General features: G+C 37.6%; 6 protein-coding genes across 16 annotated transcripts; 4 read left to right on the top strand and 2 right to left on the bottom strand.

Annotated features, from left to right (window-relative positions):
* The first annotated feature begins 276 nt into the window (after positions 1-276).
* On the top strand, positions 277-3,033 carry tmem258 (transmembrane protein 258). Of its 2 annotated transcripts, none has more exons than XM_067502988.1 (4): positions 277-403; positions 716-825; positions 2,642-2,770; positions 2,876-3,033. In XM_067502988.1, exons 1-3 carry the CDS (start codon positions 401-403, stop codon positions 2,766-2,768), a joined length of 240 nt encoding a protein of 79 aa, XP_067359089.1. In that variant the 5' UTR covers positions 277-400; the 3' UTR covers positions 2,769-2,770; positions 2,876-3,033. The 2 variants fall into 2 exon arrangements, with proteins under 2 accessions (XP_067359089.1, XP_067359090.1); XM_067502989.1 differs by having other exon boundaries at positions 2,881-3,033.
* Positions 2,622-6,972, bottom strand: tmem138 (transmembrane protein 138). 2 transcript variants are annotated; one of them, XM_067502986.1, is made up of 5 exons: positions 6,831-6,972; positions 5,670-6,199; positions 4,395-4,566; positions 4,157-4,232; positions 2,622-4,063 (listed from the first exon to the last, which is right to left on the bottom strand). In XM_067502986.1, the coding sequence occupies exons 2-5, from the start codon at positions 5,795-5,797 to the stop codon at positions 3,951-3,953; spliced, it is 489 nt and encodes a 162-aa protein (XP_067359087.1). In that variant the 5' UTR covers positions 5,798-6,199; positions 6,831-6,972; the 3' UTR covers positions 2,622-3,950. The 2 variants fall into 2 exon arrangements, with proteins under 2 accessions (XP_067359087.1, XP_067359088.1); XM_067502987.1 differs by lacking the exon at positions 6,831-6,972 and adding an exon at positions 6,695-6,824.
* A 769-nt stretch (positions 6,973-7,741) lies between these two features.
* Positions 7,742-16,058, top strand: cracr2b (calcium release activated channel regulator 2B). 6 transcript variants are annotated; one of them, XR_010914300.1, is made up of 19 exons: positions 7,742-7,804; positions 9,734-10,024; positions 10,102-10,213; positions 10,336-10,483; positions 11,242-11,388; positions 11,519-11,609; positions 11,691-11,786; positions 11,871-12,058; positions 12,467-12,538; positions 12,650-12,704; positions 13,548-13,627; positions 13,738-13,852; positions 14,065-14,191; positions 14,276-14,357; positions 14,447-14,561; positions 14,825-14,932; positions 15,054-15,130; positions 15,554-15,692; positions 15,922-16,058. XR_010914300.1 is itself a non-coding variant. In XM_067502991.1 (18 exons), exons 2-18 carry the CDS (start codon positions 9,776-9,778, stop codon positions 15,636-15,638), a joined length of 1,947 nt encoding a protein of 648 aa, XP_067359092.1. In that variant the 5' UTR covers positions 7,742-7,804; positions 9,734-9,775; the 3' UTR covers positions 15,639-15,856. The 6 variants fall into 6 exon arrangements, 5 of the variants coding, with proteins under 5 accessions (XP_067359092.1, XP_067359094.1, XP_067359095.1 ...); XM_067502991.1 differs by lacking the exon at positions 15,922-16,058 and having other exon boundaries at positions 15,554-15,856; XM_067502993.1 differs by lacking the exon at positions 15,922-16,058 and having other exon boundaries at positions 15,057-15,130; positions 15,554-15,693.
* Positions 16,034-22,048, top strand: cd151 (CD151 molecule). The gene is made up of 9 exons (XM_067502999.1): positions 16,034-16,169; positions 17,138-17,222; positions 17,775-17,966; positions 18,604-18,678; positions 19,678-19,782; positions 19,974-20,129; positions 20,203-20,289; positions 20,424-21,135; positions 21,905-22,048. Exons 2-8 carry the CDS (start codon positions 17,139-17,141, stop codon positions 20,481-20,483), a joined length of 759 nt encoding a protein of 252 aa, XP_067359100.1. The 5' UTR covers positions 16,034-16,169; position 17,138; the 3' UTR covers positions 20,484-21,135; positions 21,905-22,048.
* On the top strand, positions 20,997-24,029 carry gatd1 (glutamine amidotransferase class 1 domain containing 1). The gene is made up of 7 exons (XM_067503000.1): positions 20,997-21,135; positions 21,905-21,981; positions 22,232-22,337; positions 22,421-22,528; positions 22,615-22,706; positions 22,789-22,882; positions 23,000-24,029. Exons 1-7 carry the CDS (start codon positions 21,087-21,089, stop codon positions 23,116-23,118), a joined length of 645 nt encoding a protein of 214 aa, XP_067359101.1. The 5' UTR covers positions 20,997-21,086; the 3' UTR covers positions 23,119-24,029.
* Positions 21,848-27,753, bottom strand: chid1 (chitinase domain containing 1). 4 transcript variants are annotated; one of them, XM_067502998.1, is made up of 12 exons: positions 27,352-27,750; positions 27,055-27,198; positions 26,396-26,528; positions 26,248-26,292; positions 26,046-26,152; positions 25,883-25,944; positions 25,667-25,756; positions 25,466-25,567; positions 25,181-25,330; positions 24,230-24,310; positions 24,091-24,133; positions 21,848-23,985 (listed from the first exon to the last, which is right to left on the bottom strand). In XM_067502998.1, exons 1-12 carry the CDS (start codon positions 27,454-27,456, stop codon positions 23,887-23,889), a joined length of 1,161 nt encoding a protein of 386 aa, XP_067359099.1. In that variant the 5' UTR covers positions 27,457-27,750; the 3' UTR covers positions 21,848-23,886. The 4 variants fall into 4 exon arrangements, 2 of the variants coding, with proteins under 2 accessions (XP_067359099.1, XP_067359097.1); XR_010914301.1 differs by lacking the exon at positions 21,848-23,985 and adding an exon at positions 24,912-24,979 and having other exon boundaries at positions 27,352-27,753; XM_067502996.1 differs by having other exon boundaries at positions 21,848-24,133; positions 27,352-27,751.
* Between the last annotated feature and the right edge of the window lie 221 nt (positions 27,754-27,974).

The following is a 27,974-nucleotide window of genomic DNA, read 5'->3' on the forward strand; positions in this document are numbered from 1 at the left end:
TTTAGTTCTCGTAACGATGTGTTGATACAGTTGGGCCCCAAGTTGGGTCTGTCAGGTAATTATTTCATCTCAATGTACTAGATATAGTTGTATCGTATCAATTAGTATAAATTTACTCAACCAAAACCAAAAAGAGTAATGATGTAATTTTATAATCTGTATAGTATTGGGGCAGTCATGTGGGCATCGTATAGTTTAAATACCTTAGTTGGTATTAGTACTTCACTGAAGACTGGAGAATCGCCTGCACCTTGAAACGAGCTAAGCCTGAAAGGCTAAACTGAGGGATTTACTAAATTGATGACGTGCTCCGCACGTCAGTCAAACACCAGGAAGAGCTAGTCAGTACGTGGCCTTTTTAGTTTGGTCCATAGAAACGGGAGATCTGCTTCTTTGCAAAATGGTAGTGTTACTCGTTTTCTTCTTGGTTATCTAAGATTAACCGCTATATGCATTAGTATACTGTTTTTACGTGCATATATGTTTTCAGTTTTGTCATTGGTTTTCTCTAAAAGCTTTTTGTGTAGTTGATAAATATGCAGACTAGCATCGAAACGTTAGCTTCAGGGATTCAAGCGCTGTAAATTAAACGAGACAGCGACTCTTATTAGTTTGCTAACGTACGCTAATAAAAAACTGTAGCCTGGTTATTATAGGAGGTTAAAGTAGAAGTTGGCGTTTTTGCAGGTGATGTCTAACCAGAATGTGTCTACAGGAACTCGAGGCCATGACCAGATACACCAGCCCGGTGAACCCGGCTGTGTTTCCACACCTTACTGTGGTCCTGCTGGCAATCGGCATGTTCTTCACCGCCTGGTTCTTCGTGTATCCTTCTAAACAACGCTACTGGTAATTAACATGAGAGAAAGGCAGAATCCACGGACCACAAGTCAAATTTTATTGTAAAATAACAACCCTGAAGTGAGATCATAATCGTATATATGAAGGATCACATTGGTGCAAGCAAAGACCTTGGTGCTTCAGGCTGCAGCAAAAAATATGAATTGCTTTTAAAATATCAAAATGTTGTTCACATTTTACCACAATTCAAAGAAAGAACTTAAAATACAGTGGGATGTCAAAGACATTTACATTAGTAGAATAGAAACATGAAGAAAATTATCCCATTAGTAAATCTGAAATCAGATGTTTGGCATTTTTCGCTCAGAAGTGTCATTTGTCGTATTATTGTAGCTGTGCTGTACTGTTGGCCAAACTTGCTCCACCAATAATTTCATTAATTTGTTATTGCTACTAACAGGGGGACCTGGTGGTCCGGGTGATAGGGCATTGGGTTGGGATGCAGAAGGCCACAGGTTTGAATCCCACTCCACCAGGTGTGGCCCTGTCCAGCCACCACGGGTCACCCTTTGGGTGCCGGTCCCAAGCCAGGATAAATAAAACATCGGAGGGTTACGACAGGAAGGGCATCCAGCATAAAAACCTCAACATGCGGAACATGATCTACTGTGGCGACCCCCTTTGTTTTTATTCATTTGGGTTCACTGTGAGAAACAAATTATATTAGAACATATTTTCAATTCATTCATATAACAATAACATTTAAATCACCAATTTAATTTCTGAAATTGGGAACATTGTTAAATTGATAAAAAGTATGATACGACATGAAACTTAAGTATGAATTCCAACAAAATGTAAACAAAAGTGAATAACAAAATTATCTAAGCATTCATGACAGGTTAAAGAGGGACTTCTGCTTTTACTTGAACTATAGATTTTTGGAGATTGGTGTCCACACACAAATTATTATACATGTTAAAGGTTTTGGTCACTTTTAGATGTATCTACAAATATGTGGGATATATGCACTCATTGGCTATTTTATTAGCTACACCAGTTCAATCTAATGCAATCTAATACAGCAGCTTTGCCATGAATTTAACTTTTACAAGGTTAGAATGTCTCAGTTTTTAGGTTGGATCTGTAAGACGAGAGAAATTCCACTGTTTATTATAGAGGTCATAGTGACTGGTGGAGTTGTGCTGGAGTGCATTATATTAAGAGGTGGTTCTAACATTTTGCCCACCCTATTTAACATGAGTGAGTGGGCCAAAACTTTATAACCATATCTTATATTGTATTTGAGTACAACTCCACCGCTTACTATGACCTCAGTAATAAACAGAGAGTAGAATTATCACCTTTCTGACAGTTTCAACTTAAAACTGAGAAACTATAACATTGTAAAATTAGAATTTATGGCAGAGTTGCTGTATTGGATTGCATTAGAGTGTACAGGTGTACCTAATAAAGTGGCCAGTGACTCTATACAGCCTGTCAAAGCAGTAATAATAAAAAAAAATTATTCACACGCCTTATGCTGATTAACTTGAATCAGACCATTTAAAGGCACTTCCCTGATGACAATGTGAACCAGAGAATATATACACTTTATTTATTATTTTCAGATTCTGTAAATGTTTGTTGATATTTTATTTTTATAAAAGTGGCATAAAAAGGCCAGACATTTGTGAATTGTACAGGGTTAATAAAAATATACCTATTTATAGAGATGGACTAAATGGACAACTTCATAATAAGCAAAACTTGTAAGTGAAGCAGGAGACATTAGACCTTGGCTATTTTTTTTAATGAGCTTTCCTCAACTGGTAATTAGCTATGAGGTGACTTCAACAAAATACACAAGGGACGTCTACAAGGAGCTACTGATCTCCCTTGTAGCTTCACTCTTCATGGGCTTCGGTGTTCTTTTCTTACTACTCTGGGTTGGCATCTATGTATGAAGGTACAGTAAAAGCTGTATAAAAATCACATTTTTATTTTAATTATTAAACACATTTTTGTTGTTAACACTTTTGTTGTTTCAAATTCCCTTTTGCTTCTTCGGCAGTTTAGGTAACTGGCTTGAAAAAAATGACACATTCCAGTGGAACGAAGGACATCACACACAACGAACTGGATATTTGATTTAATTGGACTGCACTGACAAGGTTTTTGGAACATATGGACTCTTGGTTTCTTTTCACAAGTAAAAGGATTTGTACAACTTTTGGTGTCTTTTTATTTAGCTCCAAGGCAGCAATGATTAAAGTCACCCGAAGATCTTAGATTATAACAGTTATATAAAATGTTCATTAACAGTTTCATAGAGACCAGACATGACTAAACCTGCTTCTTGGTGAGCGAAGGCTATTTTGATGCAGTGAAGACTATTTATGATCTGTTTCACTAGTAGAACCTAAAACCTCAATCCCTGATTAATCTTTGTGTTAAAAATAGAGCAGTCTGTTTCACCTTGTCTCCAGGATAATACTGCCTACCCTAGTGTTGAAGGATTACAACAGGATTAGAGGATTATTTAATAAAAAAAAAATATCAGGGATAATTTAAAGATTCCCACTCGAAGACAACACGATTCGCTTGAAATTTGTCTTAGTGGGTCATGTAAACAGCACATACTAATCTTATGTAAGGCAAAATAAACCAGCTGACTTCTTTCTTTAAAAAAGAATAACAAAACCTTAACAACAAAACTATTACACAATTACATATACAGATTATACATTAAATTGAAGCATGCCATGAGAGGCAATGTCTGGATCTCAGAAAATTTCTGTATTTTGCCTCCAACTCAAATTGATTTACAAAGGCCACGTAGATTAACAGACTCAATCCTGATTAATACAATACTACACATGCCATGGCTGGCTTATGTGCCACAGTAAACCATTTAACCAGCTGCCCTCTTGGCTACAAAGTGGCATTAAAAACAAGCAGTGGTTGAGAGTCATCCACTTTACCTGTTAGTGAGTTCTGTCTATGCTTTGCATCACTCCACTGCTTTGTTTTATGTATGTCATAGTGTCATGATTGACAAATGTCCAGTCCAAAACAAAATGATTCAAAATAGCTGATGATGATGATGCTCAGAGAGGTCTTTTATGGTAGGTGTCTTTGATGGTGTTTCACTGACGAGCTCTAGCAAAGGCATCACGCAGCCACAGAGAGTCTTTATACAGCCTCGGGTCTCCCATGTACTCTGCTGTACGTTTGTATAAGTAGTAATACAACACTGCCACTGTCAAAGAGAAGAGGTGCAGTTAATGTGTGGCAATAGGCTACACAAAATGGCTTTGTTGTGATAGAAAATGGAATGGAATTCACCAATTACCTGTTCTCTGGAAAACAAAAAGAGCCTGAAGACCATCTGTCCAAACAAAATGGTTTGATTCAAGCCATCTAAGGTTCTAGAGAAGAGGAAATACTTATCAAGTATAGTTCATGTGGATCAAAACAATGCAGTTACATTTATTGACAGTTGCCTTAGATATGGATTCAAATGTGACATTGTTGATTAAGAGTTTGGTCAGAGTTGACATGGAAGTGTGTGTAATTGTGACCGAGCGCACCAACAGCCAGCAGTGGAAGCAGATGCTGAGGGTCAGGTAAAGAGCGGAAAAGATCAGCAGGGCCCTGAATCTCTCTAGCAGCAGGGACACAAGGCCGACCTGGAACACGTAGGTGTTGAACATCATCAGCAGGATGATGATCACGTTGAACAAGATGGCAATGTCCTGGATGCTGCAAAAAAAATAAGTTTTTATTGGTTAAATTGTAGTTTTGGTTTTGAATCGGGTGCACTGTGTTCCTTCATAAAGTTGTCTAAATAACATACACATCATCATGTCAGTGCAAGGACGTGTGCAAGGTTTTTTTATTTTTATTTAACAAAAAGGATAAATTCAAACCCTGTCCTGGGATTGTCTACATGCAAAAATTAAGGAGCTCTGGTTCCTAGACTCTGTTTGCAGGCCAAGCCATTTTATAATGATTAAAATTCCAGTGATGTTGACGCCAAAGTTCCTGGCTTAATAAAAAGTATTTAATGTGTTTTCTCTAATGAACGCGTGATTGCAAGCGCTAATTATTTACTGTGGCCAAATGGACCTGTCATTTGATGAAGACTAGCCGCTAAATAATATTCTATCAACAAGAGGGGTTTTCTCACTATTTTTCACAACCACACACTGGACACAACTATAATAGGATTTGAATGTTGTGTCAAAAAATTGTTCTCACATATTAGAGCAGAGACTGCATCAAAGATATATGACTATTAAAAACACAGAGGGGCGTAGATATTAATTACTTACTGGAAAAGCAAATAAATACAATCTTAAGGTAATAATCCACAAAGATAGCTATGGTTTTACTAATCTTTAAAAAACAAAGTGCAAAGTAAAAATGATTGTAAGCATGTGAATGCTGTAAACATGTCCATAACAACTACTAAAAAGTCTGGTTGGATGCTATTAAAAAATGTATCGTGCTAGTTCAAGTCTTAAAACATTTTAGTTTTATTCCATCTCTCTCAAATTAAAGCCACAACTAACTATTTGATTACTGATTAATGCATTGGACATAAAGTAATTCGATTAGTAATTAGTAGTAAAAAAAATATTAACAAATATTTTTTTAAATTTGTACTAACATGACATGAAATATGTAGATAACAAGATATAAAGAAGACAACAAGTTGACAGCAAGCTGACAACAAGATGTAAACAAACTGGTAATTTTTGTCGAAGTAGTTTGCAGAAATTTTCATTTGGAGTCATTTTACTTCTATTTGATGGACTGATAATTCAACTCATTAGTTCAGCACGTGTAGTTCAGTGACTTACATAAAAAGCACAAGCTGGATGACTGGCGCTCCCCTCAGAAGTTCACTGAAGGAGTTGACGAAGAGGTCATAAGCCAACAGTGTCAACTGGATCAGCAGCACCAATGAAAAGTTACTGGCCTGCAGCATCTTGAAGAGCTGATCCTGGAAACCACCAAGCTTCACAGTCTGTTCCCCTCCTTTGTTCTGGCTGACTTACTTGACCAGACAAAAATGCAGGTACTTCTAACTCAATTTGTCTTAGTGGGTCATGTAACCCCTACATACTCCAATACATATTAGAAGTAGACAGACACTATTGAGTCAACCTGTCCATTCACATAATCAGAAAGTGGCTTTCAACTGCCTTGTGTAATGTTCACTTCACATACGGTAGCTGCTGTTTTAGACATTCTGCTTGTTGTCTTCAGAGAAAAAAATCTATGTTATAACTGCAGGCAGTCCAAGATATCAGATGAAGTGATATTAATCTTCTCAAATGCTGCATGTTGACATCTTTAGTGTGGAAATTCTCCTCGTCTGCCGCAATACCTGCGAGGAAGAGCAGAAAAGCTATAAAACAGACAGCTTAGTAGTGTTGTTTGATAGAAAAGAAATGCCTCCAGTTCGCATTCGAACCAGTAACACTGTAATTTTCACCCTGAAGCAATCTTTCTTCAGTGTGCGAGTGAGATGTAGCTTGGATGTAACGAGTCGTCTGTCTCAAGCTGCTAAATTAGCAGTAAACCTAACTATATAAAGGTCAACATGCTCAGGCTATTACACAGACAGGCGTGGAAAGGTCAGAGCTGGGATTACAGATTAATTGTATCTTCGCAGACACCACTGTCTCTCGTTTTGCTGTCGTTCCCCCTTTCTTTCTTTTCAAGCATCGAGCTAACTAATCTATAATCTACCTATAGTGATAGCTTATCGTTATTCAGTGGCGGCTGCTGACAATCTGGGGGATGTATAACAGGGTTAATACCGACTAACTAATTTCTATAATAAATCACACAATTAATACTGGCACAGTTAAGATTTTACCTTAAGAGGAACAACTCCCTCCAGACACGTTTTCTGTTCGACTGTTTAACGTCGCTGTTATATAAGAAGGCTTCACAAATACGATTTAACCAACATTTACTTTACATAAAACGCCCGAAGAAGGAAAATACGTCACCTTATGACAGCAAGGATCGATACATTGCTTATATTCCTACTTCTGTTGACAAACAATGCTTGCCGCTACTTTTCAGCTATAACGCATGTATTTCCGTAAATTCCATGGCAACGTAACTTCTTACCGTAATTATTGATATATAGCTTCTCGAAGTAGTGTTGCCCAGTGGCTTTAGATACTGTCAGAGCTCAACCCTGCTCAAATTAAGGCAGCCAATACTTACCAAATTTTAATAAGCTGGGGTTTGTAAAGATTCAATAACTAATAACAACTAATCGAATTTCAAATTGATTGATGGCTCCTAAAAGTTTTCTATACATACTTTGTCAGACAGTTCCTAATGTGACAGTGGCCTACTTCACAAAGTGGCATAATACACAATTTAATTGATCACACATCTGCTAGAAATTCCCTCCATTAAACCACTTGTTCAATGCCCAGTCTTATCAGTTTCCTTTAGCTTTGTCTCTCATGCAGTGGTGGGGTTTATATGTTTAGGTTGTTGCTTAGCTTCTTTAAGTTTCTTGGGTTTAAGTGTGTCCATTCCTGGGACATAGTACTTGCCTATCTTGTTGTAATTTTATCCATATCTCTCACTTGCAATTAATGAGATTAATTTATGGTTTTTATGATCGGACATCCTCTAGACACAGGGTGTCAGGAGTGTGCTCACGATTTTTCAGGGGTAGGACCTCAATTTGTCAAAAATTGTAAAAAGGCATCTTTCAATACTGAGTTATTTAATGGTAGAAATAATGATACGGAGAAAATGTGATATCTTTGTCGCGTTGGTTATTTACTGACACGTCGCTTGTTGTTTAATGTGGAATAATTGAGGGGCTACTTAGCTAAACATTACGGTAAAGCCAGTTTACACCCGTGCGTCACTGCCACCCCGCGGCAAAAAGCAGAATTAGTCTGAATTACTGCGAAGAGATCTAAAGCAGTGGATACCTGCGAGCCGCACACTGTGGGTGAGTACTCAAAGTTTCTACAGCTTCGCCAAATAAATGTAAAAGACAGTGATGTCAGCTTTGACAATTCGTTAAGGCAGCATTTATTATTCACACTGTCTCCGCAATGTGACAGGTTAATCAACTGATTTCTATGTTGGGTATGTTTTTCTGTTTTAATAATATTTGTTGTTTGTTTGATACCGTTGGTTTTGGTTTCACCGTTTACTTTAGTTTCTTACAAACTGGTGTGTAAGCCAGTTTGTTCACTGTTAAGTGTCCGAGGTGTGTCTCCGTGAAACTTTGGGCACAGTCGCAAACGTTAATCTTTACTTCACAACTATCGACCCACTCACTGTTTATTTGCTCTCTTTATTATCAGACTTTGAAAGCAGCATATGCTCCGCGACCATGCACGCAGTCATGCTGAGCCTGTTGACATTTATCAAAGAAAGAGTACCACCTTTTTTAAAGTTTGATACATGTTGTAAGCTCTAATCGCTTGAATTCACTTTCCCTGAGAAGGAGAGCCGCTCCACCTTACACCACACCAACAAGTCTTGGTAAATAATGTGTCAGGCTGTGTTTAAGTTTATTTGACCTTTGGTGTGGTTGTTAGCAAACTGGGACACTGACATACAAAATCCCATATGTTTACTTGAGTGTCTTATCTGCAGTCCCACCTTTTCATTTATGTAATAGAAATGTTTTGGAGGCCTCATAGATCATCTGCAAAATGCTTTAGTAGTCATTATCAGCATACACCTATCTAGATTTCATACCTCCATAGATAGCATGTCTAGAGAGATAGGAATTAAATGCAATATTTCGTTTAACACAGAGACAGAGTTGTTCTGCATTGATTTTGAAACAGTTGTAGTTCTGTTTAATTGAAACTATGGATGATTTATACTAACCTGAAGACTGATTGTATATGATACTTGTTTTTGTCATAAATTTTAGTTTTATGGATGTTTATAGAGATACTGAAGCATATTTACCTCATAGTTCATGGGAGTAATATATTTGCAATTGTGGTAGTTCTGACAATGCAAACAACTGCAAATGCTTTATTTGCATGTCCTACCCCATAGTTATCCACCCTTCCCTTCAAGTACACAGTAGCTCTTCTCACATGATCCTATCCTGCTTTTTACACCTTTTACCCAGTACACATCCTGGTGCACCATCATGGATGCAATACTGGCAGCACCGTATTTATTTAAGTTTCCCTCATCTGAATAAACATTACAGATGACTGTGGTGTATGAAGCCAGGAGGTAGTATTGTAACTTGCTAAGAAGTTTAGGGTTTTTGCTATAAATAATGAAAATAATTTCCTCTTTAATATGTTGCCAAATCAGACATTATGCTCTATAGTCTAGATATATCCAACACCTAATCATAGGAAAGGATAATGTGCACAGTCACAGCTCAGTTTGCTCTGCATCTCCTGTTTGACAAGGGAGGACCTGTTGGGCCAGCTCCTCACAATATTTTGCAGAATAGAGAGAGAAGACCCAGAATATCATTAAGTTTATTCTTATTCATTAATAAAATCAAATTATATATTTGTGATTATGTTTTAGTCAGGTGGGTTAAAGCATTAAAGTAATTGCACACTTTTGAACTACTTATACTTCTCATTACAGCTGTAACTAATCATTATTTTTATTATTATTATTATTAAATTGTTGTTTTTTTTTTCAATTAATAAAGTTTAGTTTAAAAATTAAAACTGTCACAGCTAGGTTAAAAAAAAAAATCCTAAAAACCAAATCTGGTTTCTCAAAGTTTAAAATATTTATTTTATTAAATATGTGTGTGATGGTGACAGTCCCAACCGTAGAACAACTGGCATTTATAATTTATATATTATTGAAGTTGTCTATTATTACCGTCTACTCATCATTAATCAGCTGTTTCAGCTCTATTTCTTTTGTCTCCTAGACAAATTAAGTGAAGCATTTAAAACCAAATGATAAACCAGTAATGTCTAAGTGGCTGAATGATCATGAAGTACTGGTGGGAGAAGGCAGTGGTGAGGCTGTACCAGTGAGTCCCAGACTGCGAGGACTTCCAGCTGGGAGCCCCAGAGTGGGACGGGTGCACAGCCCACTGGCTTCGCAGAGACAAACACTGCCAGGAAGTCTGAAGACTGAGACCATGGGCACAGCTAAGGAGCTATTTGTACTGTGTGACAAAGAGGGAAAAGGATTTATTACAAAGCGGGACATGCAGGTGAGCTGCTAGTCTGGTGGATTAACAGTATTTAGGCTGATTGTACAGTGTTGAACTCTGCAACTTCTTCTGGTCAGAGGCTACAAGGGGAGTTGCCTCTATCTCCTGAACAACTAGAGACAGTGTTTGAGAGTCTGGATCGAGAGAGCAATGGATTCCTCACTCCTGCTGAGTTCAGCACAGGCCTTGGTGAGTGTAGTGCTTTGCGACCAGTTTACACTTTATTATCTATAAGGAAAACTAATCTAAATAAAAACAGTTGTAATCCACCTCCTCTCACTCGTCTATTCTTGCCTTTGTTCGTGGTACAGGTCAACTGGTGGGACTGGAGGACACAGACGAGCTGAGTCGAGAAGAAGCAATAGAGGACACAGAGCAGGTGGACTGGTCCCAGGATGCTGCTGCAGTCACATTTGTAAACATACTGATGGAGCTAGGCGCTAACAAACTCTTCAGGGAGTAAGATCACTGTTAACTCAAAGTAGAACTGTAGAACATTTAAAGTCCCAGCACTTGAAAATATGAATATGTTAAAGAATTATATTCTAGAATTATATTCTAGTACTTTCATGAGTCTTTGATTACTTTGTATGTACAGTACAGTAGAGCAATAAATATACAGCCCTCTCCAGTTTTACACACTTGCAATGTAAATCTCAATCACTCAAAAATACTTAAAGACAAAGTGAAAACATATTTAGTCATTTACATCTGCAAGAAATATATTGTGTTCAAATGTGATTTAAAAAATAATAGCAACAAAAAAATTAATTGGTAAGTGGCACTACGGTGAGGTATTTTTAAAACAGGCCAGCGGGCTACTCATGTGGTCCTTGCGGGCTACCTGGTGCCCAAGGGCACCATGTTGGTGACTCCTGATCTAGTGCATCCAAAAAAACAGCTCAGTCATAAATACTAATTTGAAGCTGATGTCTGGGCCAAACAAAAAAATATTACAATAATATTAGAAACCTATGTCCATATAATGTAATCCAGAACACCAGCAATTTAAATTACAACAATGCGTTTATCTTTTTTCTTTTAGAAAATGTCGAATGTGTTTCTTGAGAAAACTAATGCAAATACAAATGCTTTACAGTTTCCCATTTAAGCCCATAAAATTTTGTTTTAACAAAACATTACGTATTTTAAAAAATACGTAATGTTGTGGGGTTGGAGCTAGTTGTCCTCAGTCACATGTGTGTTTTCCCTGTCAGTCAACAGGAGCTCTGCTCTTTTTGGTGTGAGCTCCAGAGAGACAGACCAGAGCTTGTGAGTGTCCTTGAAGAAATCCTGGTACATGCAGTGTCCCACTTACAGGACTCAATTAGAGAGCGAGATAGTCTGGAACAAGCCCTACGCAGGTCCAACTACTTCCATTGTCTCCTGCACATTGATTACACCAAACACAACATACATACATTGATGAGTATATTCACATTAGAGTTTTAGATTATTCACTACTTCACTCAGTTTTTTTGTGTGTGTGTTTAGACGGGAGAGCGAACACGATCAAGTTGTTCGGTCCATATATGAAGAAATGGAAAACCAAATCAGAGAAGAGAGAGAGAAACACCTGGCTCAGGTACAGACTTGTGTCATTTAGTCCAGCCAATGTGTCATTTAGTGTCATATTAGCATCTAATGAGTTTATTTTGAAATCAAGGACAGCATTAGACAGAAGCAAAAAGGAGAACAAATTGAGGAAGAGCTGAAGTTGCGAGAGCAAGACTTGGAGAAAGCACTGACCAAACAGAAAGAGGTAAGTGTCCAAATGATGCTAATGCTGAAAGGAAGCGTGCCATAGTTTAATGACTGCGCAAACAGGACCTTTCTTTGTCCTAAGCTTGAGACCAGAATCCGGCAGCTGAGCTGTGAGCAGACATACATCAAAGAACAAAACCAGCAGCTGCAACGCCTCAATGTCCAGTTACAGGAGCAGGTGGAGAGCAGCAAAGAACAGCTGCAGGCGACCATGGCTCAACTCAGTGTGCTGCAGCTCAACACTGCCGAGGAACAGGTGGCCAGACAGAGGTGAGAGTTTGACAGGACAAGTAGCTGCAAGAATATCGTCTAAAATCTGAAATTCAATTACAGAAACTATCCGGTGGTGTGGCTGATATATAAATGTAAACATAACCATGAACATTTTATTTCTACAACCCCAATGTGAAAAAAGTTGGGAAGATGTGTAAAACGTATATAAAATCAGAACACAATGATTTGCAAGTCTCATCAACCCATATTTTATTCACAATAGAACATAAACAACATATCAGATGTTGAAATTGAGGCATTTTAACATTTCATCTAAAATATTAGCTTATTTTGAATTTGATGGCAGCAACACCATTACAAAGTGTACGGATGTGGACGTTAATGGACAACTGCTAGCAGAATCTGTGTTTTAGATAACCATATTTTTTTATGTCTTTACTATAGAAATGTGATGAATGTGTCCAGGAATATGCAGAAAGAGAAGGATAGTCTCTTGAGACAACTTGAGCTACTAAGGTATGTCTAAAGAGCTCACTGCTGTTTCTATTTCTTTTGTGATGAAAAATGAAATATCCTGCCATTAATTTGTAAGTTAATGTTTCTAAATGATTTTCTCTTGTGTGTCAGGGATATGAACAAAAGGCTGCGAGATGAAAAAGATGCCCAACAGTCTCAGAAGAGGGTTAGTCACAGACGCTCTGTCCTTCCTACTCTGCCATTACCTTATTATCTAACCGAAGACCTTTGTACCCCATGGACACAGCATATTTATCCACCCTAAGCTAAGTCCTAGAGTGGCTTCAGGCTTTATTCCACCCTCTGGACAATGATTATTTATGGTCAGCTGATATTGTTTAATTATTGATTAATTGAACTTGTGTTAGCACCATTGACACTGTCTGTTATTTTCGCATGTCAGCAGTGTAGTTTTTCTGTCAGTGAACCGAAGGATTTTGCTGAAAAGACATTTATTCTGTCCTGTGTCAGGAAGGAAAGTGTGTTAATATGTGCTTATAAATGACACTGTACATAGCATTATTTATACAGTACTTACCAACTTAATAAAGCGCTTTATTTATCACAGTTCTCAAAGGAGTGGTAATCTGGCATCTCTTAGGAGGTTCTCATCTTCACAAGTCTTTTTACTAAAGCTGTTAATTAAGATGCTTTTGGATTTGAGCTTTATTCAAGAAACTGGTCTTACTAGATTACAATGAATAGAAAAACGTTATATGTTTTTTTTTTTTTTTTTTGCTATATATATTATAATCAAATATATGTATTAATGATAAATAATTATAATGTTAAAGTATTTTTCACCACAATAAATCTCACTATTGGAATGATTTTGCTTTGTACATAATAGACATAATAGTCTGCCAGTGTAAAGTGAACAGTTTTACTTAGGTAATATTCCTAAACCGTTACACATTGTATACTTTGAGATTATAAAAATATATCTAACACTACAGGAATCTTAATGCTACTTATTTTTTCTGCCTCACTTTCCACAAAAAACATTTAGAATCCAAATGTCACAAAGACTTTGCAGAAGAAAGGTTCAATCATAGGTAACTACTTACTGCAAGACAAGCCGTTTAAAAGGTTTGTATGAATGCATACATGCATCTGATAACAGTTGTGATCTTTGCAGTCATTTTGAGGCAGAATTTCAGAGGAAGCCACTAATTTGTGTGTATTCATTGGTTCTGAAGACAGCTGAGCTCATCTGATGAGTTGGAGCAGAACAAAGAGGTGACAAATTCATCCAAGAGACACCAACCATCATGTAGAGTCAGGTGTGAAAATGTTGAACAGACTCAAACTCAGGTAGGGAAAATATTAAATCTAAAAATATGCACAATACACCATAAACTATCAATTTTAATACAGAAAGGGAGCACAAACCTGAGTGATATGTAGTCAGCTCAGCAATAACTAAGCTGAGACTTTTACAAAATGTGCTCCCTTTTAAACACAGACAAGCAAATACATTTCAGATTTTAAAAAATTTAAGTGTGTTTCCTTTACCTAAATTTTAGAGCAAAATTGTCAATCCTCAGCGAGTGTTCAAAGTGGTATTCCTGGGTAATTCAGGGGTGGGTAAGAGCTCCTTCATTCAGCACTACTGCATGGGACACTTCTACAGTAACATGAACGCGTCTGTAGGTAAGATTTTCCTTTTGCCCTTTTCTCCTCACTGTATAAATATAGAAGTAGAGTATGAAACCAGGGACTATTGTTATTTTTTAGGTATAGATTTCCAGATCAAGACTTTAACCCTGGGCTCTACTACCATCACTCTACAGCTTTGGGACACAGCGGGACAGGAGAGGTCAGATCTTACAGCTTAATACCTAAGCACATGGGTTTTCTTGTTCCTGGTGTCCTTTTGATTCATTTCCTCTCCTAATGTGTGTTCAGGTTTCGCAGCATCACTGAGCAGTACTACCGTAAAGCAGATGGTATCCTCGTCATGTATGACGTAACTCACTCCACCTCTTTCACCGCTGTGAGAGGATGGTTGGACTCTGTCAAGGTGAGCAGGTGCACACGTTATGGATGGTTTAATGTGATGCAAAACAGTTTGTCCCCATTTGAATAAAAACACAGGTTGTTGACAATGCGGCAGACTAGTGAAACTAGCAGCTAGTGGTGCTTAAATTACAGGTTTTGATTTAAACTCTGATTTTTGTTCTGTTTCATTTTTGTCTGCTTTAATGTAAACAGAATAATAGAATTTCCCCACATTGGTAAAGTCTCATAAAACGTTTATGCTGTGACCATTTTTATATGTCCCAGGAGAAGATGTGTGACGGTGCAGTGTTAATGCTGCTGGGGAACAAGCTGGACCTGGCAGACAGTCACAACAGAAAAGTGACAAGAGGGGAGGGCCAGAGACTGGCAGAGGTTGGAGTTCCATTAAATATTTCAACAACTTTCTACAGTGATTTTCTCATAATGTGTTTGCTAAGGAAGAAATTATAATCTGTGAGATAAATGAAAAAAATATATTTCATGCTTTATATAGCAGCACCAGGCTCTGTTTTATGAGTGCAGTGCCAAAAGTGGATATAACATGGAGGATCTGATGACTCAGCTGACTCAGTAAGGAATCATATTTCTTTACTTAACATCATTTTATTAATTGTATGGCAGCCTGCAGAAGGTTTGCATCTGCTGTGCTGGTTATTATGTTCAATGTTGTCAAGAGAGATGTTGATTCAACTTAAAGGTTATTTTTGAGGCTGCTGTTGATTTGAGGCAACTGTGTAAACAAAAAAAAAGAAACTCATCACAATTTCGCAAAGTCTAAAGTGAAGTTTAGGTTTACATTCAGATATTCAGTTTACAGTGATATACAGTTGAACAGAATAAGCAGCAATTCATCACATTTGTAAAGCTGGAACAGCTGGAACTGTAGATGAGGAAAATTAGCATGGTGGGCTGTGTAAAGTGCAAACCAAACTATGTTCTTAAACAATGTGATATCTGCTGCACATTGATTCATATTAACTTTCTTAATTTTAGGATATTGGTTGCCCAGCATGATCGTCAATGTGAAGATGCACTTTTACTGACCGAGGACACAGCTAAGAAAGCCTGCTGTACATAAACAGAAGGGGAAAAAAGTTGGACAAGGCTGTTTACTTAAAACTCCACACCACGGGTCAGAGGAGCTTTATTTTGTTTGGTTGGATGGAGTCATGGGAAATGTTAAATTGACAAACAGTTATTAAGTCCTAAATTCCCTTACCTATTTTACTTCAAGACAACCAGTGCCATGTTCTGTGAACAAAGTATGTGTAATGCCTATATATGTTGTAACATAATAAAAGATATTTTTGTTGTCTTACTTTTAAATATATTTATTGAAAACTATCTTATTTTTGTGCCAGAATCCTAAAGCATGTGCATGGGAAACCAGCTGGGGGCAGACATGTACTCTGTAGAGCTTGTGGAGGGGTGATCTGCCAAAAGAAGACAGACGCTCGGGTGGGAGGCTTGGGTTTGCATGTCAACTGAGAACTTACACAGTTGTAGTTAACCTTCAAAGACAGCAGCACATTGACACTGGTGTTTGTTGGAGCTTGGAAGACGCTACACTGACAATCTACATCCTTCGGGGCCCAACATCTAAAATCAGGTAGGAGTATTTTGGTCTCAGCGGAAAGGGAGAACAGTTTTTCCATGACACAATGAGTTAAAAATAACTCTGAATATGACCATTGGGAGATTGTTTTTTGTTAGACAATCAAAATTACGCACTGAGTATTTAGTTCTATGGCTAAAACACCATTCAGGTATTCTTACAAGATCATGTTTTTTCTATTTTTGTGTTTTTCATATTTTAGAATTATCATGCTATTACCGTTTCTTTATTTCTTTGTATTGAGAGAAGTTTATTGATATGATCATCACTACCTGTCATGATGCTCTAAGTCTCGACTTTTCATAAAATAGAAGCAGGTGAATTTTAGGGATCCAAACAAACTTTGGGTAATTTCTGAATTAAAGAGTTAAAGGTCAATGCTGGAGCACTGGCGTATAAGTAGATCAGATTAAGTTACTGGCATGGGGAACATGAATATCTGTCTGCAGGATGGCATGTGACCCAAGTTGTTAAGTATGTGTTTGCCACAACGTATTTCATTTCATGAGGGTGCTCTTTCTATCTCTTACGAACCTTTTGTGAATTTGAAATGCACCAAATTTTATTTTTGGCCTGCTTGTTGATGTTACTCCTGGGTAATACATACAAAAACGTAAAGGACGACATGTTGTTAGAAAAGGTCAAACATACTGTAGTCCTGTTTGAGTTCCATCCAGTACGCCACATTGTCAGTGGAGTTTCTGATTGTGCACCACAACTGACCAGTCTTAAAAAAAAGGCTTTGTCTTGGTGTCGTGTAAGTATAGAAGCAGAAAACCGTGGGAATATAATCTCAAGTAGGGTATGGGAACAGGCTTAGAGTTGCCTTTAGAGCATCATCTGCTCATTCTCTAGATTCAGCATCCTGATCATCAAAAATTAATAAAATAACCTTTAAACATTTCAGTTGTTGTTTGTCCGTCGTGTTACCTGGTACTTAAAATACCGGTTGTGTATTTCAGAATGGAGGCTCAACGTGAAAAAAGTCCCAAGTGTGGGACTATTTGTCTAAAATATCTACTTTTCCTCTTCAATATTCTGTTCTGGGTAAGTTAACCAGTATGTGTTGAGATGTGTACTGAATCCGAGAAAGCAAACCGCTGTTAGTAACTGTAATAGATACTGTTATAATCATCAATACCACTGGTGAAAAGAATCAGCTTTAACATTTTGCAATAAATGCATGCATTGCTTGAAAGATTTAATCAATTATTACACATAGTAATATATATAGAGTATGTTATGCAATATTGTGGTCCAAGTGTTTACAAACATTTCTGCAGTTACAATAGTTACTGTGGAACCAAGCTAAGAATAGTCCACACAGTCTGTACTACTGAGACAAGGTTAGACCATATCAGTTCAGCTCTGAGTGCCACAAAGTCTACACTCAGATATGAAACTGATTTATGTTAAGTCAGATAATATAAACAAATTCAGCTGCACGTCTCTGGAAGCCAACAGTGAAAGAAACGGTCTTGGCTTGTTTGCATCACTGTCGCATTTTAGAAGCTGATTCATACCTACTGAAAACAATGCGGTGCTTTCTTTGATAGGATCATCTGGTTTGAATAGGATGATAACAGTATGTTCTTTCAGATAGCAGGGGGAGCTGTACTGGCAGTGGGCCTGTGGACTCTGTTGGAAAAGAGCGACTACATCAGTTTACTGAACTCCAGCCTATACTCAGCCTCAGCTTACATCCTCATAGCTGCTGGAGTCATTGTTATAGTGACTGGGATAATCGGATGTTGTGGCACTCTGAAGGAGATGAAGAGTCTTTTGATTGTGGTAAAGATGATTGACACAAAGCACTGCTTTATAACAGAGAAATACTGTTCTTTAACATAAACTGTTTGACTCCACGCCACTGAAGTGTTAGCCCCATTTAATTATTTAGAATTAGAAACCAAGAAACTCTCTCAGTTCCTGTTTATACACATACAACCTAATCTGAGTTTGTGTGTAGTAAAGATTAATCCTCAGTGACCTTCTGTCTGCCTGTGCACACTGAAGCTCATAATGTTAGACAGGCATGGCTGTCATATATAACAGACAAACACATGTAGAGTGTGCCTTTAAGAGGTTGGATTTAGATGACCGCTCATGTTTGAGGAATGATGGGCATCACAAGCGTTCGCTTAGATTGAGAGAGGCTGACAGACATGGTGAGAAGATATCATACAGAAGCAAAACTGCCCAAGCTCTGTGACGTTATGTCTATTTCCATATTCACCACAATCATTGTGATGAATCACTTCCTTTCCCACTTCTATTTTATTTCACAGCTTCAGTGAGTCATACTGATTTAAAATGTACTAAAACACCTTGTGAAAAGGTTGTATTGATATTTTCCATTATAAATTTAGTAACAGTTGTGTAGTAGTTTTTTTTGTTTGTTTGTTTATTTCTGGCCTCTTTTCCACAGTATTTGATCCTGTTGCTCAGTATATTCCTGCTAGAAATTGTCGCCTGTGTGCTGGCCTACATAAACTACCAAGAGGTGAAGTGTTTTACTTTATGTATGTGTGGTAATAATTAAAATTAATATAATGTTCAGCATAAATACAATATAACCAGCTGATGCTGTATTTTATGTGTTTTTTAAGGTTTATTTTTTGTCATTCCACAACCCCTTGATTTTAAACAAATTTTCTTGGTCTTTTTCATATATGTATTTAAATACATACATATATGTATATTTAAATACATATATACATACATACATATATATACATATATACATACACACACACACACACACACACACACACATATATATTTATATATCTAGATCTAGATCTAGATCTACATTTACATTTAGTCATTTAGCAGACGCTTTTATTCAAAGCGACTTACAAGTGAGGGTTAGGGTTACATCTATCTACATCTGTAAAAACATCTATACATCTACATATCTATCTATCTATCTATCTATCTATCTATATCTATATATAGATATATAGGTATAGATAGACATAGATGTGTGTGTGTGTGTGTGTGTGTGTGTGTGTGTGTTATCACACACGTTATCACTCGTTAAATCTCCATTGCTTCACTCTCTACTGAGTAAGAATCTCAGCATGCCTCTCTGTGCATGTTCTTCAATTGTCCTGTTCAATCCTTCTCACACATCTCTTTCTTCCCCCTTCTTTCTGGCTCCAGTGTTTCCCTTTCTGCTACCAGGTAATCAGCTGGCACCTGTTTCCATTTTTGAATCTAACTGTTTCTCTAACAGATTGATATACAGATATATTTTCATTTTGTGCACATTCAATCAAGCAATGAAACTATTTATATTTGCAAATCAAGTTAAAATCAGGTCAGCTGTGCTCATATAGATCGAGATAAGTGTGGGCATTGGATTTGTAGACTAGAATGTCATAGCCAGGGGTGGAAAAAATTTGACCAGAGGCTATTTCTAAATAACGGGAAGAGATCTGCAGGTGACAGATTTTTTTTTTTTCTGAGCAATCACTGAAGTGCTTCTCTCATCCCACAGCTGGACGGGGAGCTCGGACAGAATCTGAAGCTAGCCATGCAGCAGAAATACCAGCAGCCGGGGGAGGACAGTGTCACACAGGCTGTGGACAAACTTCAGCAGGAGGTGTGAAAAGTAAACAGTATATTTAAATACTGTACAGCACAACCACTTAAACATAGGTTTCAAGTATTAAATTTGATCAGAGAGTGCTGAATTTGAAATGACTGTATGTGTATACAGTTCAATGTTTGGCAACCCTGTCTCATTTTATTCTTGCTCTGTTTTGTTCTGTTCCTGCCTTTAATCCCTCTCAGTTTAAGTGTTGTGGCAGTAACAACTTTTCGGATTGGACAGACAGTGTGTGGTTCCAGGCTAAAAATAATCAAAGGCTCGTTCCTGATAGCTGCTGTAAAACTCCCACTGACCTATGCGGTCTCAGGGACCATCCTTCCAATATTTACAAAGTAGAGGTAAGTTGTCAGTTTGACTAAGGCTATAAGGGTAATCAAGATTTTAATTTCTTTCCCTTTGTCATACTCCCAGGGAGGCTGCATTATGAAATTAGAGGACTTCATCCTGAGTCAGCTGTATATTCTCGGAGCAGTGAGCATTGGAATTGCATGTCTCCAGGTAAAACCTTAACTCCTGAGCAAAGTTCTAGTTTATGTGAACATTCCTTTTGACCGTTAAGTGCTGAACTGTAAATGATAGTTGGTGTGTGCAGAGTGGAACTAACAATATCCATGTGTCTTTTTTTCTTTCAGCTTTTGGGGATGTTGTGCACTTGCTGTCTTTATCAAAACTTGAAAAAAGATTCATACTAATTTTGGACTTTCCTAAATATCACAAAATGTATCACACCATGTACTGTAAAATGCCTGATTAGTTATTTTAATGCCCCACATAACTGACACAGCCCTGGATGCTGTGAAGTTATTTTAAAACCACAACATGACAATTTTCACAATCAAAACTCTACAGAATCCGCAATGCTGCTGGACAGCACTGTTTATGCAAAATTTTAAATTTGCATGCTGTATTTTCCCATTTGCTTGAAAGTAATGTAAATGAAAACAGATTTTAAAGGAGAAATATGACAGATATCGTGTGCCCTTTTTGTCAGTCAGATCTATTTGTTTTTATCTACTACAAAGTGTTTAGCAATTACATAATTTAAAAATCAATATAGTCTTTGCCTTTTGAAATGTACATTACAAGTCTTTCTTTTTCCCATTCACAATTTTCACAAATCATATTCCTCTGCTTTTGACATTAAACATTTATTGTGAAATCTTTTGAGCGGATGTTGTTGTCAGCTGACAGTACTTCCTCTGCGCATATTTCTCTTGCACTATTTCGCCAACAAAATATTCTGATACGTTTCACGCAAGCTTAAATTGTTTGTGGACAACACACAGGTTAATGAAATGTCTGCGAAGCCAACGTGTTTAATAGTGGCGAGTGCCTCGCCTCAAGGTGGGTATCGTTTTTCACTGTATGCTGTTCGTGACCCTCGTGTGTTAGAAAACCTTCCTGTCAAACAGGATGGTTGGTTTCAGTATAAGGTATTTAAAACCCAGAAGGTCGTTTAAAACACTTACTGTCGTTCGGACGATGCAGGTAAAAAATTGAAATGCTCTTCTAATAATCTGGGTGATGGAATATTACGTCCAATAAATTGTTTAAAAAAATATTTACACCACTTCCTATGTAGTTTCTCTGTTTTTGAATCAAAACAAAGATGGCGGCCAGCCATCTAGCTTGATATGAAACTCAGTCGCAGCTTGGTTAATAAGTCAAAATATTATATTATAATATTATTTGTCATCCAGATGTTTTAGAACTCTCAAGGGATTCTGCAAATTGAGTCCGAACAAAGGTATGTGTTTTGAAACGACCTTCTGGGTTTCTGAAACATCACTGGGGAATAAACACGTGAGTAAAGTGAAACTGTCACCGCTATGAAAACAATACAACGAGGGCAAAAACTGAAATTATTATGTGGAGTAAGTTTAATGAGAAGGAAGAGTAGTTAATTTTGAATCAATTACAGCAGAGTTCTTTATTTGTGTGTACCTGTCAGGGGCTATAAATGGAAATGAGCCCACAATAGTCATTCGCCCTATGTCCCTTTGAAATGAACATTAACATATTTACTGGTTAGCTAATTCAAAAGGTGTGTTTTGTGTTGCATATGTAAAGTTTTGTTCTCCGATACATTTAAACTGTTATTTTATTCATTCAGGTGTGTTAGCAAAGTCTTTCCATCAGTCCTTCAGCCTTTGTACCTCAGCTTTTAACTTGCAGACAGCCACACCGGGGGTAAGACTACGCTTCTACATACATGATCTCATAGATGTCATGCTTGTGGTGGTGTACAAGTACACAGTTTTCACCTTCGACAAATCATTTCGGCCATATCAGATATCAATGAGATACTTTTTACGATTCGACTTGCCATAAATAAATAAATAATGCTGGTCTTGTGTTATCAACATTATGTGAACTCAGCACACTAAAGTCACTCTGTATTGAAATCAGTAATGGGGTTAAGTGTTCATCTGAACTGCAGGGGAAGCCTATAGATTTTGTTGGAGTAGATGAAAGTACTGCTAGATGGGTGCAGGACTTCAATGTGAAACCTTACGCAACACCAGCCAAACTCGAATCGATAGATGGTGAGAATATTCATTTCATTTTGTTGTTTCCATTTCTATTGGTGTTGGCCTCTGCTCACTTATGTCACAATGACCCATTATAGGTGCCAGATACCAGGCTCTGTTAATCCCAGACTGTCCTGGAGCGCTGAATGATCTGGCACACAGCGGCTCTCTGCACCGCATTCTCACACACTTCATCTCTCAGCAAAGTAAGTGTGAGGCTCATTCTAGCGGTCAGTATGTAATCTGTGTGCCTTGTAGAAAAATACAAACAGGCAGTTATTCCTCTGTGCAGAGCCAATTTGTGCAGTGGGACAAGGAGTGTCGGCCCTGTGCTGTGTCACAGAAGGACAGAAGTGGATCTTCAGTGGTTACAGCTTAACAGGGGTTAGTCCTCCTCTAGTAAACATGAAGACCCAAATATATTTGTGTGTTCAATGTATTTAGTAACAAGCGTTTCTGCTAAAAGCCATCAGTGTTTGAATTGGTGCGGAGGCCCGACTTTGCAAACCTGCCTTTGCTTGTGGAAGACTTTGTGAAAGACAGTGGTGGATCCTACACAGGTAAGATGACCTACAGAGCATTGGTATTAAATTAACGTAGCAAGATCCTTCCTCAGCATTTAAAAACAAACAAACAAAAAAAAAAAACCCTAAAACCTCACGTTCTTTGTTTTCCAGGAAGTCAAGAAGATGCTGTGCACGTTGTCATAGACAGACACCTAATAACTGGTCAGAACGTGCAGTCAACCTCACTTGCTGTAAATAATTTAATCCTACTGTGTAATAAGGAAAAATAGAAAGATTTCAATTGGAAGCACTCAAATTCAGCAGCTTTGTCGTTTCACATTTATATTCACGTAGATAACAAACATTCATTTCAGACAAATATTGGAAGATGCTGGGTCCAAACAGATGTTTAGCAAAAATGTCAATACAACTTCATTATTTGTCGATGTAACATAAAAAGCCACAGAATCCAATATCCCGATTAAAACATTTACGAGACAACAGATGATGTCTTGAGGACACTGAAAGCCCGAGGAGGATGCACCTCCACACCAAACTAATAAAGACCAGAAATGTTTGAGTGAAACACTGAGTAAAACAGCTAAAGATTTCTGGACTTAGGCTGCAGATGTGTGTGGCACATGAAGTCTGAAGGCCTCCACACAACAACAATATATCCTTTGATGGTCATGCATCTTCTGCAATTGAATGGATTAAATGTTCCGCAAAATGACGGAATTGTACAATGTATTTTTCACTACAATATCAGTGAAACAGAACCAAACATTACTTAAGTACCTATTGTGTGTTGTTTGTTTCTTTTGAATCAGCAAATCCCAGTTTGATTTCATGCAGATAAGATTTTTTAAAACTTAAGGGCCTCAAAGACATTGAGTATTAACCCTCTCAAGGCTCATTTCAAAGTTCACTTAAGTGTTTCATAGAGAGAAAAAAAGTAGTACCTACATCAGCACCTTAATTTTTGGTTGACTCTTCAACAAAAAAAACAAATGCTGAATATTCTTTTGATCCAAAGTCTTCAGTAATAAGTCCAGCCCTCATAGGAGATCATAGAAATAATCCAGTCCTTGTCCCAGTTCCCATAAGGAAATCCCTGTTCCCAGTTCAGTAGCTAAAGAGATTCTCTGGTAGATTGACTGTGAAAAGATTGCAATAAAATAAATTTGACAATTAGTATAAACATTTACTATGTTGTTACTGTGTTTAAATAAACTAACATAAAATCGGAAGATGAGTTTTACCTTCAGTGATGGGTAGTAGACCACATGCTTAACAGCATTGTTCCTGAAATGAAGAATAAGTTGTGTTAAACATTATTTTTGGATGCAAATATTTCTGTATTCACAGTATTATTATTATTATTCACAGTATTGTTATTACCGCTTGTAACTAAAGTAGTGCTCTGCAGAATATTCATCCCAGAGAAATTTTGGCCTGTGCTCTCGTAAAATCTCGATGTACCTATTTAAAAAAAAAAAAAGAAATATGAATAGAAATTATTAACCCCTGAATGAATGTCTCTCATCTTATTTCTGGAACATGCCATCATTTTTGACAAAAGGTATTTCACAAGAGAGATTTATTGTATTTTTGTTTTTAATCTTGTTCATATCAGTGGTTTGATAAGGATGGGGCTGAATCATTTTCAGGCCAGTGGCAATCATGTCTGATCAAACCACACCTTCACTGTGAATTCCATTTTCAGGAACAGGGAGCTACAACTATTGTACACATCAGAGTCCTATTGCATAAGTGAAATATGTTCCATAAAGCCTATAGTGGCTCCAGAGCAGGTTTTTTTTTTAATCTTCAAGTTTAAAGGCCAGGGGCTTGAGGCTAACAATCCATCCAAAATGTCCTGGTCTAGTTGCATTGTGAGTCATGTGAACTCCAGGTTTAAAGAATGAATAATATGTAGATAGAAAGACATCTTTAATTCTGCTGCATTGATTTGATTCTTTTTCTTAAAAAAAAACTTTCATGGGACAGCATTATGGGGAGTGCAAGGATAAATCAGAGGGTTACTATTTCAAAGACTATGTAGGTTATAATCATGGTCAACCTGCTTTTCCAGAGCTCCTTCAGATGACATCATCTGAACTCCTAATGATGAAAAACTCCTGATGTCATCTGAAAGAGTTTTCAGGTAGAAGCAGAGAAATATTTTAATACAGGGAAGTCAAAGGGAAGTTTAAAAGCATTAACGTACATTTACACGCGGAACTAAAGCCATAGAAACCAAGTTGAGAATTGGTGAAGTTGCCCTGTAAGTTGCTACAAAAAAAAGAAAAAATTAAAGAACACAATAGTCGCAGTGTTAATGTATCTTACCTTCCTCCCAGGATTGGCTCTGTTCCCTGGTTGGCAAAATCAAGACCATACAAATTGAGTCCCAGTAGGATCTTTTGTCTCCACTGAGTGTTAGGTGCTAGCTGGAGAACACAGTCTCGCACCCAGGACAGGGGAGAGCTTGGACCTGGTCTAATAGAAAAAACAACATGTAACTCAAACCATGTTCTGTGAAAATTCTCATTCAGTTTTAATCACATTTAACTTTGTTGGTTTGGCTAGTTCTTTACCAACGAAAACACATGTAAACACTTCTGAGACCCTCACCTGGCACCGCTTGAGTAGTCATAAGTCATGAGGCTGAATCCATCGACTACTGGGGCCAACTGTTCAAACTCCTCCCTACCAAACATACCTGGCTGCCCGGTACTGATAGTGACAGAGAAATATGATAGGCAAAGAACAGTAAGCACCGTTTTCATTGACTTTTTTTGATATTTACAGAGGCTGAAAGTACACTATATTCACCTTGTCATAGCAGGTGGAATTACAAGAATGCAGTCTAATCTCTTAGCCTTCAAGGTCTCACATATGTGTTTCACTAGATGCACCAGCTCCCTGAATGGAACAGATTATATGTAGTAGTTGTCGGCATTAGAGATTTGGATCAACTTACATTGGAAAAAAAAGTTGTTTACAGTAAAAATAGACTAAAAATACATATGTGAAAACTATATAACTCACTTTCTTTTGTTACCTCCGAGCTGGCTCCAAAGCTCCAGTGTATAACCATCAAAACCTTCAGTCTGAAAAGCGACAGCTTCATTAGACAAACTGTGTAAACACTGTTGCAAAGATATTTAGTGGGAAATTAATTTTAAAAATTAATTAAACAACACTTATTTACCTTTGCAATATCCACCATCTCACTTCCCAGCTCTTCTATCTCATCCTCACTCCCCAGCACACTCATGTAGTCCTGGTAAGACCAGCCATCAAATAAGAGCCGAGGCACTAAGGGTAAAGGAAACAGAACTCCAATAACTAACAAAACCAGAAGAAGCCATCTATATGGACTGTGAGTGTGCACAGTTGAATAACGTACTCACCCATTCTGACTTTTTTATTGGACTTGCGCACAGCTTTGACCCATCCTGATAGGACAAAAGGTCTTTTACTTATGTACCTTAGTTATTTGTTTTCATGCCTTAATATGTGATAAAGATTTGAATCTGCTTGTCATTTAACTTTGTCTACCTGGATCGTGATCATGGAGTCCTGTGACGTCAAAGGTTTCAGGTCCTCGTCGGCGGACCTGAAGCCACACTGGAGACACTGAAGTCAGTTTGGACCCAAACATCTTGGCAATGTCATAGCCATGGGAATTCCACTGCAGAGTGGGAAAAATGGACAACACCATACACATGGAAAAGACATGTTTGACATGTTCACATTAAAAAATAGTTTCAGTCTTTTTTTCCAAGTACTTATGTTGAAACTTCAGTGTAAGAGCTGAAGACTCAGGCAAATTGTGAAAGTATCCATATTTACACACTTTCTAAAAATGCAAACATTGCTACATCACTGCCATTGGAAAGAGAGTACATTTTTAATTTTTAGTCAAAAGGTAAACTCTCACAAAACTACTTAAGTGTTGAGATGTTCTATGTGATCAGCTGTCAGCAATCCCTAGGATAAATATAATAATAAATGTCACTTTGCAAATAACAAACAAAAGGGAATATGCAATCAAATTACTAATATCAATGCATTGAAGCATTTAATTTTTTAATGTATTTGAGCAACCAAAGAGGACTGGGGACTTTTTCCTCCATCAATAAGATTGTTGTTGAAAAGGATGTTCATACACCCAGCAAAGTACATGATAGCTGCGTTGACTGGATTTAAATACTTACAGGTGTGACATATCCCAGCACTGGCCCTTGAAACGTTCTCTTGATGTGAGCACAATATCTCTTTTCCTCCTTCACTATGTCTTTCCAATGCATATCTGACACAACAAGGCCCCTTTCCAACACTGACAACTCAGCAGGAGACGTCTGATCGGCGAGAGTAAAGGAAATAAAACGAAGCACGTTTCAGTGAGAGATAACAAGTCCTGAAAATGGAGCCCAGTGGCATTGCTGGCAAAAAGTGGGGGACTTGTATGACCTGACAGCTCACACCTATTTCATGGATCTGAAGTTACTCACCTCAGTCTCAGCTTTGTGCGTCTTCTTTGCATCAGTTTTTGAAAGCGTGGCACTGACAAACCAGCAGTAAGAGATGGTTTGCAGGACAACTAACGTCGTTTTCATTTCCAAAAGGCTGTTTAAAGGGGACGTGAAGCAGTTAAATAAAAATGGGTTAGCTCAGATCTGCAGGTTTGCAGTGCAAGTGCTTTCTTCCTGACTGAGAATTGTCAGATTTAAACAAGCATATAATCTGCAGGTTGAAATCAGACAAAACAACAAGACGGAACAGCAACGTTCACACTGCCATAGCTTTTACCCTGAATATACAATAAACAACTGGTGTTTCATGGTCAAGCGGCCACTACCACTTTTGACAACTTAGCTCAACGTGTTTCTGGCACCAACGAAGCAGAGAAATTTCCGCGTTGTAGGGTTTTCAAAATAAAACTTGTGAGCTTGTGTTGCCAGATTGGACTTTTTCCTCAATTAAAGACGCACAAATTAATTCGAGCTGGTTGTAAAATTACCATTCATCCATTATCTGTAACCGCTTATCCACCCTGGACAGGACGTCTTGCTCAGGGGCAACACAGAGAGACATGCACCCAAAGACATCGATTCACACCTACGGCCAATTTAGA

This window comes from Channa argus, chromosome 4, assembly GCF_033026475.1.
Source record: "Channa argus isolate prfri chromosome 4, Channa argus male v1.0, whole genome shotgun sequence".
NCBI lineage: Eukaryota > Metazoa > Chordata > Actinopteri > Anabantiformes > Channidae > Channa > Channa argus.